Source organism: Mustela putorius, unplaced genomic scaffold (assembly GCF_011764305.1).
Source record: "Mustela putorius furo isolate JIRA1106 unplaced genomic scaffold, ASM1176430v1.1 tig00003942_pilon_pilon_pilon, whole genome shotgun sequence".
Classification (NCBI taxonomy): Eukaryota; Metazoa; Chordata; class Mammalia; order Carnivora; family Mustelidae; genus Mustela; species Mustela putorius.
The window spans coordinates 1,600,819-1,614,985 of NW_025422087.1; the positions used below are offsets into that span (position 1 = coordinate 1,600,819).

At 49.7% G+C, this 14,167-nt stretch overlaps 1 protein-coding gene across 11 annotated transcripts in view; it reads left to right on the forward strand.

The window, feature by feature from the left end:
• LOC123389049 overlaps positions 1-14,167 on the forward strand; it is a 49,829-nt gene that overhangs the window by 3,766 nt on the left and 31,896 nt on the right. For 6 of the 11 annotated variants that reach the window (XM_045069709.1, XM_045069711.1, XM_045069710.1 and 3 more), the window contains exons 2-4: positions 2,087-2,156; positions 3,092-3,255; positions 4,255-4,397. In XM_045069709.1, the coding sequence (XP_044925644.1) occupies positions 2,087-2,156; positions 3,092-3,255; positions 4,255-4,397 (377 nt within the window). Of the gene's footprint in view, positions 1-2,086; positions 2,157-3,091; positions 4,398-4,636; positions 8,945-14,167 lie in introns of those variants that run through there. The other 5 variants (XR_006603581.1, XM_045069714.1, XR_006603580.1 and 2 more) reach the window with 5 other exon arrangements.

A 14,167-nucleotide genomic window follows, 5' to 3' on the forward strand; every position in this document is an offset into this window, starting at 1 on the left:
AAGCAGGCAGAGAGAGAGGAGGAAGTAGCCTCCCTGCTGAGCAGAGACCCCGATGCGATGCGGGGCTCAACCCCAGGCCTCCGGGATCATGACCTGAGCTGAAGGCAGGGGCTTTAACCCACTGAGCCACCCAGGCGCCCAGAATCCAGGTCTTTGTGATACCAGTCCTGTTCTCTTAACGGTGACACTCCTCTGCCTCACAGAGTAATGGTCTAATCAAGAGATTTGAGGGGTGCCTGGGTGGCTCAGTTAAGTGTCTGCCTTCAGGTCAGGTCATGATCCCAGGATCCTGGGGTCGAGCCCCAGATGGAGCTACCTGCTTAGTGGGGAGTCTGCTTCTCCTCCTCCCTGCCCCCACTCGTGCACCTGCACATGCTCCCTCTCCCTCTCTCAAGTAAATAAATAAAATCTTTTTAAAGTAATTAAATAAATAGATTTGAATAGTAAGATCAGTATGAGTAGGACTGGGAGGATCGTAGGGGATGGGGGAGAGGAACTTAGGTGATAGGATTTGGTCTAGTAAATAGCCTGTTCTGAGGGTACAGGGTTAGGGAAAAGGTGTGGTCCAAAAGAATAAATTTGGGAGTTGTCATTGTTTAGGCAATCATTGATGTTTTCTTTTCCGCATGAGTTTATGCAAGGAGTACTTGTAAAGGCTTGAAAGTTAAAACCCCAGGAATACTTCCAAAGGGTGGAGCAGAAGAAGAGGATTCAGAGGAAGAGTATTAGGGATCTAATGGGAAGAGGTGAAGCACAAGAAGGGAAGTCTTCCCTGTTCTGATTTCCTTCTTGGCTGCCCCTTCTTCTGCTTTCTCCTTTCCTTAGGGCCTGGTACTGTTCTGTGGATGGGGAAATGGTGGTTTGCAGACAAAAGTCCCTGCCATTCCAAAACTTATTTTCTTGCTGGGGGAGACATAACAGTAAGCAAAGTTAATAAGGCAAATATATAATGTGGTAGATGGTATTGAATGCTATAGAGAGTGCCAGGGTGAGGTGTGGGAGGACAGTTGTAAGCAGGGTAGTTAGGGAAGTCCTTACAGAGATAGTGACATGAGTACAGACTGAAGTGATGAGGGAACAAGCCATCTTCCCAGGGGCAAGGAGTGGGGAGGAGAGTCTGGGAGAAGCCTGTGCTGGACATGCCTAGTTAGTAAAAACTAGCAAGAAGACTGGTGTGGCTAGATCAGAGTGAGGGAAGGGGAGAGCACAGTAGGAAATTAAAGTTGGGGACAGGGGTAAGCCTTGAAAGCTAATGTGAAATCTTTGCTTTTACTGAGTGAGACAGGAAGCCATTCATGGAAAGTCACCTGTGTCCAGTGTTGCAGAAAAACAAAATAAGATAGGACAGTCTCTGCACGGGCTCCTTGCTCTCCTTCTGAAGGCCCCAGGGCATGGTTGGGGGATGGGGGGAAGTGAGGCCCGTGCAGGGAGGGAGGGATGCCAGAGGAAGAGCGAGTCTGGATCCCCAGAAGCAACGTGACAGGACAGGGTGAACTCCGTGGGAAACTGGGGCTTCCCCAGTTGAACACCGAGTCTTACAGGGGGATGCTGTTTCCCCTTCTGGGGGCTGTCCTGATGGGTTAGTCACATGGGTTGCATCGGTCCCACGGCTGAGCAGGCCCAGATACTCTGTGGGAACACAGGACTCACAGTGTCCCTAGGGGATGCCCTTCCCCCAGTTTCTTCCCCATTAGCTGTGCCTGGAACTGTGACGTTTCTGGGTGACAGCGGGGCCTTCCCCGGACTCACACTGCTGTAAAGCATGAGGCCCGCCCGTCTCCAGACACAGAGCATCCCTGTAAACAGCCGAGGGGATGCTGATGTGTGGACGAGCCCCGGCCCTGGGACCCGACACCCTCCTTCCTCAGGGGAGCAGAGAGGTGTTATCGGACTCATCAAAGGGGGCCTCTCAGCAAGAGCTCACCCCGTTATTATTTTATGAGATCGTTATCACCGGTAACCACAGTATTAATAAAAATTGAGGGTAATAAAAGAAATCACAGAGGTAACTAATGCTATCAACTATGTAATAAAAGGGAGGAAGCAGGCTTCATTTATAATGACAAATTCTCTTTGTGTCCCAAAGCGCAGAAAGAAGGCTTGGAGGAAGGGGCCACTAGGCAGCTCTAGAAGAAAAGCCCACACCTTGCTTCCAGGTAACCACCTCTCAGTGGTATGCTCTGGCCTGGGAGAGCTAGAGGGCTCCCCTCCAGGAGAACATGGGGTGGAAGCAGGGTTTTCTGATCTCGTCCGTGCTTACTTAAGCCCTTCACCCTCTCCACCTGGAGGAAGACACTTCTGAGCCTCCCACTCCCACCCTCGCTGGGTTCGCGGCACCCAGCCAGGCATTGGGATTGCCTGGTCCACGTGGTGCTCCAGCCCTGTGGGGGGCTAGGACCCGGAGTTCTGCAGTTGGCCTCCCCATGCTCAGCCCTAGTCACCCTTTCTACTCTCTGCCCATAGCAGCCGGCACGGCACCCACCCCTCCAAAGGGACAAGGCCACCTGGGAGGCAGTGTCCCAGCATCCTCCAATGCCCTGAAGCCTACCACGGAGGTGCTCCGTAACTTCTCCAGATAGCTCCTTTTCACCCCACTTTTTACCAGATCTACACAGTGGGTCCCCAGAAGAATGGCAGCAGTAGGTGACATGGGGCATGAGCAGCGGGGATAGGAGGGTAGGCCCGGGACAACCTCGTCCAACCCAGCCCCAACCCCTGTCCTTCCCTCATGCAGCAAGCGTGGGTACTGACCCTAACCCTGACCTGGTCTCCCAGTGACATAGATGTGGTACTGAGGTGTGCTTTGAGCTCACATGACCCACTGGGATGTCCCTATATTGGAGAAAGGGCCTGTGCCTCCCACAGCCATAGAAAAGGAGGTGAAACCCAGCCCCAGTCTGGGGGAATGAACCTCAAGGATAACCCGGTCACCTCAGATGAGAGAAAACGTGGGCTCGTGCAGACCCAGCTCTGAGCACTGTGGAGGGGGTGGGGGGAAGGCGTTGGGGGGTGCACCACTCAATGCAGCTGATGGGGAGTACTTGGAATTGGCAGCACCAAGCTGTTGCCCCTCCCTGTGTGTACTTCCCAGGTGATTCTGTGGGGCCAAGGTTGAGAAACAGCATCGGAAAAGGTGGAAAGGATTTGACAGTTGTATTTGACTCAGCGGAGACTCCACCAAGGAATAATCGTGTGCATTGTGAACCCTCACTCCTGTGTGCAACAATGGAGTGGATGCCGACGCTGGGGCCAGAGGTATCAATAGGGCCAAGAAATCAGGGTGCACAGGCATTTGAGAGAAACTTGACCTTCATGGAATTTAACAATTTGCCAACAGCTGTGACCAAAGACCCCCTGGTTCATTTGACAATGGTGCCTGTTTTTATTTATCATGAAGAGAGTGGAGGGGGGGAAATAAAAACCCTAAAGAAAAAAAAAATCCCAAAGAAAACCAGTTGCACCTGTTTCTATAAATGATAACTGTCTTAGTTTTCTTACAGCTGAGATTCACTTGGTGTCCCTCTTTCAAAGTCATTCCTGCTGTAAATTCAGAATGTTTACACACAAAAGCAAACTGGATGAGTCTGTTTTGAAGATTTTCTTCGTGGAGGGGATTGCTCCCATTTGTTGTTGTTGTTCTTCTTCTTGATTTTTAACTTTAGGTGTATGTGAACCCCCTGGTTCTGTCATTTGGGTCTCCCATTAGTACCTGAAGCAGAAAGCATTTCTGCCACCCAGGAGCTATCTTCGTTTGCATTAGCCATTCTTTGCTTACTGTGGTAGAAATACAGAATCCAACATGGGCCATTTTATCAGTTTGTAAGTGTGTGGTTCAGGAGCAGCGTGAGTACTCACTTTGTTGGGAGGCTGTCCCTCCCCGCCCACTTCCAGAACCCCTTCGTCTTCCCGAATAGAAACCCCGCACCCATGAAACCACAGCTCCCTATTATTTCCTTGTCCCCTCCCTGGCCCCTGGCGGCCAATTTTACTCTTTGTCTCTGGGAATGTGACTGCTCAGGGTTCCTCTTGTGAGTGGAACCATACAGTATTAGTCCTTTGGGGTCTGGCTTATTTATATGTCCCCAAGGCTCATCATGTTGTAACGTGTCAGATTTCCCACCCCCCGCCTTTTTTTGTTTTAGGAGCTCGTTTTCATTTTTATTTTTAACTATGGTAAGATACACATAAGTTTTACCATCTGAACCTTCTTTGAGTGTGCAGTTCACTAGTGTGAAGTATATTCCTCTTGTGCAGGGCATCTCTGAACTCTCCCATCTTGCAAAGCTGAAACTCTCCATCCCGATTCAGCCGCAGCTCCTGCTCCCTGCTCCCGCCTGCCCCTGGCGGCCACCATTGGAATTGCTGTCTTCGGGAATCGACAGCTTTGGATACTCCATGTAAGAGGAACCATATGCTCTTTGTCTTTCTAGGACTTGCGTATTTCACTTAGCATCATGTCCTCCAGGTTCATTCATTGTCGTAGCAGGGTCGGAACTTCCTTCCTCTTTCGGCCTGAGTAATGTTCTATTGCATGCATATGCCATGTTTGGTTGATCTGCTCACGTGTCAGTGGACACCTGGGTTGCTTCCCCACTTTGACTCTTGTGAGTAATGCTGTTTATTTGGTTGCACAAAGAGATTACTAATTTCTGAGTGAATTGCCTGAGGCCTGGAGCCACGGCCCACCGCTGAGGACACCAGAGTGGTATAAGATGGACACCTGTTGTTGGAAATATCCGATGACATCCTGAGGGATGGTGTTCTGAAGATTTTCTCTCCTGGTGTAAACAGAGGATGGTATGTAACTCCAAGCTCCTTCAGAAAGTCGTCTGCAACCGGAACGGAGCTCTCATGCAGCCTTATGAGATCGGTTGCTTAGGAACCGTTGGCTAATCCCTCATTGATTTAACCAATAAATGAGGGATGAGGCGGCAGCAGCACCTGGAATTTTAGTGTTAGCTCATCAAACCCCGAGGACCTATATTTTTTAGTAAGTCGCTCAGGTTGTGGCTGCGAAGCTGTGTTAAGACAGAAATCTATTTTCTAAGAAGCCTTCAAACCAAGTCCAGGCCACTTGTCTCTGTGCCAGAATATTCTCTGTGCACAAAGGAGATTGCAACTACTGGATTCTCAAGTGAAAACTAGTTTGGTGGTTAGACCTGAGGTACTTAAGAATGATAAGACTGGGGAGGACAAGGGGAAAATTCCGACATCAGACCAATAACATGAACAAAGGAAGACATAAGCAGAAGGGAAAAAGAAGATGTAGCAACTGATTTTTATGGGACAAGACGAAACAATTGGGAATACAAGTTCATGACGCATTCTCTACAATCCCAAAGTCCAAAAACTGAGGGTGTTTTTTTTCTTTCTTTCTTCCTCTCATTTGGTGGAAAACCTGACCTAAAACGGTCTGAGGCAAATTAAGATCTTTCTTCATTCTTTGTAGGGTGACTGTTCAGAGTCTTTGCCATAGAACTGTTAATGAGTTTAATTATGAGGTACTATCCTAGCGCCTGGGGCTGTGACATGAAATACGATATTTGCACTATATTACCTTCTCCCAAACTGAACATTTCTGAAGCCTGAAACACATTCGGCCTTGAAGGTTTTGAGTGAGAGGCTGTGGATCTGTTCAGCATACCCAAGGGGCAGAGAAAAACATAGCTACCGAAAATGACCGGAAAGGAGGACCTCAGATTGCTTTCAGCATGTTATTTTATCTGCATGGTTCTCTCCTTGGGAAATGAAACCACCTAGTGATAATTAGATGCACTCCTTTGCTTGTTTTCTGGATGGAAAGGGTTCAGAGGCGTGTTATTTTCCTGTGGCACAGAGAACCGAGCCGAAGTGTGGGACAAAGGGAATGACAAAGGAAACGGAGCTGAGCCCCGGGGTCCGTCAGTGTGTGGCCCCGCAGGGACAAACTGGGGTTCCCTCCGCCCCGCTGCACAGGTGCAGTTTGCAGCGTAGGGCGCAGGCCTGGGTGTGAGCGTGCACACACGTACATGGAGCTGACGGCTGGAGGCCAGGTGAGTCCTTCCTGTCCGGATGAAAACAAAGTAGAGGGTGAGGAGGTGGAGGGTGGGAGAGAGAAGGGAAGACCAATGACTTTCTGACTTCCGGTGAGACAAAAAATGACGAAGCCCAACATAGCAAAAGATAAGCAGCGAGTTCGCACGCACCTGCTGGTTGCTGTTTATGACCCCCGGCAAACACCTGAAGCCAACTTAGAGCATCGCCCAACAGAGGCCCCACACACATAGTCATCGGGCTTCAGCACAGTTCTCTGCTGTCTACATCAATTTCAGATGACAAACCAGCGCATCGCTTGTCGCAGGACCCATGCTCAAGTTTCTAGCTGAGGGAAAGGAATGCCGAGAGCTCTCGGTTCTAAAGGAAAGTTCTAGACTCGTCGATGCAGTTAAAATAGGACCAGGTCAATCCAACAACTGCCAACTGCAGGCTTGATGAGGAGGCTGGAGTTTCCCTGAGAAGAAGTCTTCGGAAGGAACTCCTGGACACAGAGTACGGTGGGGGCTCTGCTCCACGACAGAGCCGAGTGGAGAGAGCGCTTCCTCTGCCCGCCTTCCCTGCTACCTCAGGCCACAGGGAGGTTGAGGGAGCCTCCACAGAAGGCTTCACAGAGACTGAGGTTAGCTCTCAGCAGCTCACTTTGTTGCCAAATGCTCATTGAGCTGGGGAGACAACACTCAGGCCTGGCCCATGCTGCTACCAGAGCAGACAGTTCTGGAGAGAGTGTGTCAGGTGTCCCTGGACGTGTGGGGTACACCTGAGCAGGGAGACGTAACCAGCCAAGAGAGGGGAGAGAAGGCACCCATGGGAGCTGGCCACCCAGGACAGATGGCAGGGCAAGGAACGTTCCCACAGAGGGAAATGGGGCCCATGTCATCCTAAAGGATCCTGCCCAGGAGAGGTTTTTAGCTGTAGGTGTTATCAGAAATGCAAGACTATGGGTGGCTGGGTGGCTCAGTGGGTTAAAGCCTCTGCCTTTATCTCAGGCCATGATCCCAGGGTTCTGAGATCGAGCCCCACATCGGGCTTTCTGCTCAGCAGGGAGCCTGCTTCCCCCTCTCTCTCTGCCTGCCTTTCTGCCTACTTATGATCTCTGTCAAATAAATACACAAAATCTTTAAGAAAAAAAAAGAAGAAGAAGAAGTGCAGGACTAGAAGATTGGTCAAAACAGACCAGCCCTGGGGTACAGCTCACTAAAGGGAAAGCAAGGAATTGAAAGTCTTTTAAAACAGAAGGCCCAGGGCACCTGGGTAGCTCAGTCAGTGAAGCGTCTGCCTTTGACTCAGGGTCATGATCTCAGGGTCCTGGGATCGAGCCCCGCATCAGGCTCTCTGCTCAGTGGGGAGCCTGCTTCTCCCTCTCCCTGCGGCATTGCCTACTTGTGTTCTTTCTCTCTGTGTGTCAAATAAATAAATAAAATCTTTTAGAAAATTAAATTAAATAAAACAGAAGGCCTACAGGGAGGGCTCTTTGCCTCTGTCCCTGTGCCCCTGCTCCTTCCCGTACCAAACATGGAGGCAGAGGGTGGGGGAGGGGCCGAAGTGAAAAACCAGACCCAGATTCCTCTTCTTTCCTCACCTTCTGGTTCCCTGGGCTGCAGGCTGGGCCCAGACAGTAAGGGAGCAGAGGTTGCTGGTCGTGCCGGCTGAAATCTGTCCGTCTAATGGTCTTTCCTGGCTGGGACACAGTGTGCTAGATCAATGATTCACTTTTTTTCCTCAATCCTGGAAAATTCTCTCTCTCCTCTCCGGCTGTAATTCTGATGCGGTGTCTCATCCCTCTCTCTTATCACCTCTTTAATATCTTCGACATCCTTTCGTTCCAGGTAATCAGGTACAAACCTTCATTTATGGTTCTTCCTCCAACTGTCTAATCCCCTATTTGACCCTTCCGTTACGTTTTTATTGGAACTCTTATGGTATTTTTCTCATTTCTAGCATTTTGATTTTTAAAATTTCACCTTACTCTTCCTAATCATGTCTTGCTGATAATCTTCATGGCTGAATTTTTTTATTTCTTGTATCACCGATCCGTAGCAAGTCTGTCTTCTCTGACAACTCCAATGGCCACTGCCCCTGGCCGTCTATATCTGCTGTCCCTTGTTTCTACTCACTCTGACTCACAGTGCCTTGCTCTCTTGGATTTGGTTACCTCGGACCATGAGGCCACTGCTTGATCTTAATCTGTGTGGATACTGTGGGCTTACAACCCGGACGGGGAGTGCGGACTCTCTCCTGCAGAGCACTTGCTTTGTCTTCTGCCAGAAGACAGGGAGCATCACTCATTGTTTTCAGCTCTTGTGGGAAGGACAGGCTCATTGCGGGGGGGGGTGGGGGGGGGGGGGGTGGTCTCTTTCCTGACCTTTGTCTGGCTCCATTTCTCCATAACATTGCTGTTACCAGCAATTCCCTACAGACGAGCCATACCCCCAACCTCCCCCCCCCCCCGCCCCTGCCGCAGAATCCCCTACCCAGCTAGTTGTTGCTCTGTGAGCCCAGCAGTGTGTCCACTGCTGTGTCTTTTCCAGGCTTTGTCGTCTCTTAGGGGGATGGTTCCTTGTAGCTCCTAGGCTCTAGTCCCCACGTTTATAATGATAAAGAAATATTTTAAACATATGGATACATCTTAGCACAAATTCCTCCAGACAAAACCATGGTATTCTTGTCTTTGCTATTGATGGTCACTGCTATTTCGTGTGACTGGGGGCAAGTGGCTTGTCTTTGAAGCCAGAGGTTTCTCATCTGTAAGTGGGGATGTAGATACCCACTCGCTAGAGTAATAAAATGGCTAGAGTAAAGCGGTTGGCTCGATGTCTGGTGCCCATTTCCCTACAGATGGAACCCCGTTTCTGGTCATACGTTTGCCACTGTTGGCGAAGATATAAGGTTTAAAAATCTGTGAGGACTTTAAAAAAAAATCCAAATTACAATTAATCTCATCTAGCAGATTTGTGCAGCAAAGAATTGTATTTCTCAAGAAAAGTATTCACACTGGCCGGTGGAAAATGAACCACGGGCGTGGAAGCACAACTTGCTTAAAAACTATGCAAAGTCTAAAAAAACAAACAAAAAACAAGAAACAAAAAAACCCCATAAAACCAAAACTATGAAAAGTCTAGCGTGATGGAGCAGGAAGCAGGGCTGAGGGAAGTAGGGCGTGAGTCTCAAGACAGGGCTGGGCGTGAATGTCACCAGAGAAGTTTCAGGATTGTTACCCCCGGCTGCACATTCCTTAGTCTCTGTCACGTGTGCTGTGCTGTCCACCCCCCACCCCAGCCAGGCCTCCCACCTCAGTGTTGCCAGAGCATGGGTGCCAGCAGGTTGGGTCAGGAACCAGGACCCAAAGCAGACCCCAGGGGGGCTCTTAGGATAAGCATGGCCCTGGGTAGCTTTGGGGTCACGTGGACATGAAGAACGAGGAATGTTGAGATAGCCCAGGTCCCCAGTCCCGCCTTCCTAAGGTCAGCAGTATGGGGAAGAGATCCCAGAGCATCTGGTTTCCAGGCCGGTGTTCTCTGCCCTGCTTATGTGTCCCGTGGTGGTGGGGTCAACTCTGACCACCAAGGTGCGGAGCTCTGCAGGTGCAGCTCCCACTAGGGGCAAAGCTGCAGGATGGGCGCACAGGCTCACTGGTTCTCTATGCCCAGCCCGCACCCCCTGCCTTGCTCTGCCAGCCCTGTGACCTTGGCCTCACTATGTGTGGAGTCCTGGGAAATGGTGCCATGACCTGGAAAGGACTTGCTGTGCCTTATAACACTCAGTAAAACTGCTGCTGGGAAAATCTCCCATTGCCCCAGAGGATTTCAAAGCCTTCAGTGCAACATCAAGGTGTTTTATTCTGACCCGAAGCCCATTTAATTAATTCCTTGGGGAAGCTAAGTATCCTGTTGAGTGCAGGGAACACATAGAAAACCTGGGCTGAAGTGGCCAGCTGGCAAGGAGGTTGGAGCTGTGAGTCAGCCTGGGGGCTCTTGGGTTGACAGTGATTAGGGTCCCATGGTGCAATTTACATATTCCCACAACTGGGCCCAAGTCCCTGTCAGAGAGTTACCCACATGACTTGGGGGAAGATGACAGGACTCAGAAACCCCAAAACTGATGAATTCTCTCTGTTGTCCAAGCACATCCACATCAAGTATGAATAACTCAGTTCCAGAATGAAGGTCTGAGTATTGACAATAAATGTGAGACCAAAACCATCATATGGATTTTAAGTATCGCCAGTGGGGTTTTTTTCCATCAGAAAGAAAATGTGTGAGCAGATCTGGAAGTACAACTTTCTTGCATTAGGACAGATGCGCGGGAAACTTCAGCTCTTAACAGGGTCAGCGCTCTGGCTTTCCCAAATTTGCATATGTAGAGGCCAGAAAAGTAGAAATCTTGGGAATTAAAAATGCAAGAGTCAGCCACTTAAAAGCATTTCTCTAAACAGCTGGATTTTCGCTGATTTGGGGTATATTAGGACGGTTCGGCTTTTCATTTACTGTTGGTTGCCTAAAACATGAAGTCTTCTTTTTCTTATGAAGCCTCTTTAAACTAATTTTCTGAGGACGATTCTAAAAGCCTTGTTCCCAAATGTTGAGGGAAAAGCACCCACCAAGGTGGTTATTCTGTAGAAAACAGGTTCCTTAGGTACATACCATGGCACGTTCAATTTGATTCATTAAGTAGATACGAGAGGATGTTGGACATGAAGGACACCACGTAGAGGGTCCCTGTCCTCCAGAAGCTCATTACGTGGTGGAGGGGCCAAGCATAAAGCAAACGAGCAAACAAGGATTGCAAGTGAGAAGTGCAATGAAGGAAGTACAGAGTGCTGGGTGGCTCAGTCGGTTAGGCAGAGTGCTGGGTGGCTCAGTCGGTTAGGCAGAGTGCTGGGTGGCTCAGTCGGTTAGGCAACTGCCTTCAGCTCAGGTCATGATCCCAGGATCCTGAGATAGATCCCTGCATTGGGCTCCCTGTTCAGTGGGGAGCCTGCTTCACTCTCTGCCTTCCTCTGCCTTTGCTTGTGCTTGCTTTCTCTCAAATAAATGGAATCCAAAAAAAAAAAAAAAAAAAAAAAGAATAGAAGCTTGATAAATCCACAGCCCTACTTTTTGTTATCTGCTCTCCCGGTGCAGAGCAATGACATGGGTAGTAGGACAGGCTGTGAGTGGAGGTGAGACAGAAAGTCCTAGTTGAGAAGCTCTGCATGGGAGTTCAGGACCTAAACTGGCTAGCAGAGGCAAGTTCATACTGCAGCAGGTGTGGCCTAGGTCTCCAATGTGTTATGGAGGGGGTGTTTCCTACCCTCCTTGGGCTTCTGTGTTGTCTGTTCACTCCCACACTTTGTGCTGGTGACTGTGCTCCTTTAGGTTGCCAGGACTAAGAAAACCCTTAGGCTGCCCCCAAGTGATATGTTCCCTTATTAGGGTAAAAGACAGGTTAAAGGAAATATCAGGGCTATGCAGTGGCCAGGAGTTGGCAGGTGCTGCTCAGCACCTGACAGGAGCCTGGTGGTCACTCCTCTCAGGTCTGGGGTATATGGGCGCCCTAGTAGTTGGCTTCAGGGAACAGGCACTCATGGCTCCCTACCCAGGCCTCATCTCCACCGTGACCCGGCCATGCTGTCACTGCCACTAACCAGCTCCACTCCTCCTCACAGCTCTTACGTATTCCCATATCTCTGTGCTCTGTCCCTGCATTGCCCTCTCAGCCCCTCTATATCTTTTAAGATCCTACCTTATAGATCCTACCCCAGCTGGGGTACCCCTCATCCAGTATACAGAATTGGCTTGGGACAGAGTTTTGGGGGATCAGTCTCACCTCTGAGCAGGAGTCCAGGTCAAGTGCCCAGAGCCCCTGCTCCCGCCAGCAGTGCCTTTCTGTAAACTAGAAGCAGACGCCCTGTCAGGGAAAATGATTATAGAAAAGACTGTCTCTGAGTGGGTGGATTCAAAAAAGGGGTTCTTGCACCCCGGCTGGTGGAATGGCTTTTTGCAGCTGAGTGTAGCCTGGATCACAGTGCCTATTTCCCCCCTGGGCCAGTGGTCCCGACCAAAGCATACCCACATGGTCACACGCAGGAACCCTCAGGTATGCATCCTCTGTCCAACTGGCTCAACTCCCCTGAAGAGTGGTCAGGTGGTGCAAAGGCCTCTAGGCAAAGAACCATGCTGAGAGCTGTGGCAACAGCAGGAACCCGAGTCTTCCCAACCTAGGCTGTGGACTTGGTGACCATGGAAGCGTATCCTCCTCAAGGGAAGGGAGACAGCAGTGGATGGAGCCAAGCAGTACCAGACACAGCGTGACTCACTGATAAATTAATTAGCACCTCGGTTTCTGGTTTTTTTTTTTTCTTTCTTTTTTTTTTTTTTTTTTTTTTTTTTCTGCAGTGGGAATGCAGTTTCCATTCCCTAGTAATGGAAAAAGGTATCTTTCCTCTTCCCTTGGACCTTTGGGTTTCAGAGTTGTGGGCTCCTCTGCCCAGGGGCTCTGGGCACTTGACCTGGACAGCTTTTTTCTGATCTAAGCTGTCACCTTCCCCTAGGAAGTGGGGGTAGGTGGCCCCCCAAATCATCCCTAACCCCAAACGGCACAACTCTTTATATGAACTACCAAGGCTAATAAGAATTACATAGCCGAGAAGAGCAGGAGGTGGGAGGGGAAAGGGCGAACGTGTTTAGCCGAGGAGACAGGTTTGTACAGTTTGGGTGAGGAGTAGAGCCCTGCCCTGTGCTTCCAGCAGCACCTGGGGTGCAGGACCTCTGTTGGCGGAGGCCGCAGAGATGCCTGGCACCTTCATCCTGGGAACCATAGCGAGAGTTTGTCTGCATGGCCAAGCTGGGGTTGGGGGTGGGGGGCGCTGATCCCACTAGCAGAGCGGTCCACTTCCAAATGGCCTACGCTGGTAAGACACAAAGCACAGGCCACCGTGAACTGACTGGCGGCTTTGCTATAGAAAAGAGACCGCATGTGGATTTGCAGGTAGGTTGTTCGGGTTTATTTTAAACCGTAGAGAATGCCTTCCTCTTGCAACGATTGGAAACTTTTATAGCAACTGAAAAGCCAGAAGCCAAAAGAGCTATAATTTACAAGCAATCTATTTTGCTATTTTTGCGTGTGTGTGTGTGTGTGTGTGTGTGTGTTCAAATAGGTTGGAACAAATATTTTCAAGTGTCCGTGCCTCTCTCTTATTATGTTTTTGACTTTTAGACAAGGACAGATGGCTGGCATTTTGGGTCATGCAGATCCAAATTCCTTTTAGAATCAAGTGATAGACACAGCTTAGCCTTCTCTAGATGGAAACAGACTGCAAGGCATGCAAGAATTCTGACATCCCTGCTTAATTTTTTTATGTGTGAATACTAGAGTGACCCCAGAGATGGGTGGCCCTCCATGGCATCACATGGGGACCCATGACAATGAAATAAAATCTGGCTCCACGTTGTCACTCACTCTCAATCGGTGAGTGGTCACTTGGAGCCAGCTATGGTTTGATTTCTAAAAAAAGAAATGGAGCATTTCCTGCCCCTTGGGAGTCACAAGGCAATTCATACCTGCTATACCTACTTCTCTACCACCAGCTCCTGGGTCCACACAGCGTCGTGTCTTGCCTGAACCACTCCAATAGCTCCCTTGCCAAGCCTGGCTCCATATGCAGTGCCCTCAATACGTTCTCCACACTGTGGCCAGAGGGAACTTTTCAGGTTCAAATGTGATCCTCTCATCAACCCTGTGCTCCAATCTACTGTCCTTTTCCACGGCTTCCCATGCTTCTGGGCATGAAACCCCTAATGCTTAAAGGGGCTTACTGGCCCCTACCTACCTGCTTCATTTTGCTTCACAACCCACCTCATTCTTGGGACTCCATCCATAGCTTTCTTCCTTCCTCTTGAAAACACCACAATTCCTCCCACCTTGAGACATTAGCACACATCATCCCTCCTATCTAATGCACACCCCTCTTTCAGGCCTTTGGTCCCACCCTGCTTCCCTGGGCAACCTTTTCTGAACCTCCTGGACTGGGTCGGATCCCAGATTTATCCAACACTCATGTGAGATGTACCCTTGCTTCATACATGTGTCACAGCCCTAAGTCTACATTGGTGATATGGTTTCATTAATGTCCTTCCGCATGGACTCTAAATGC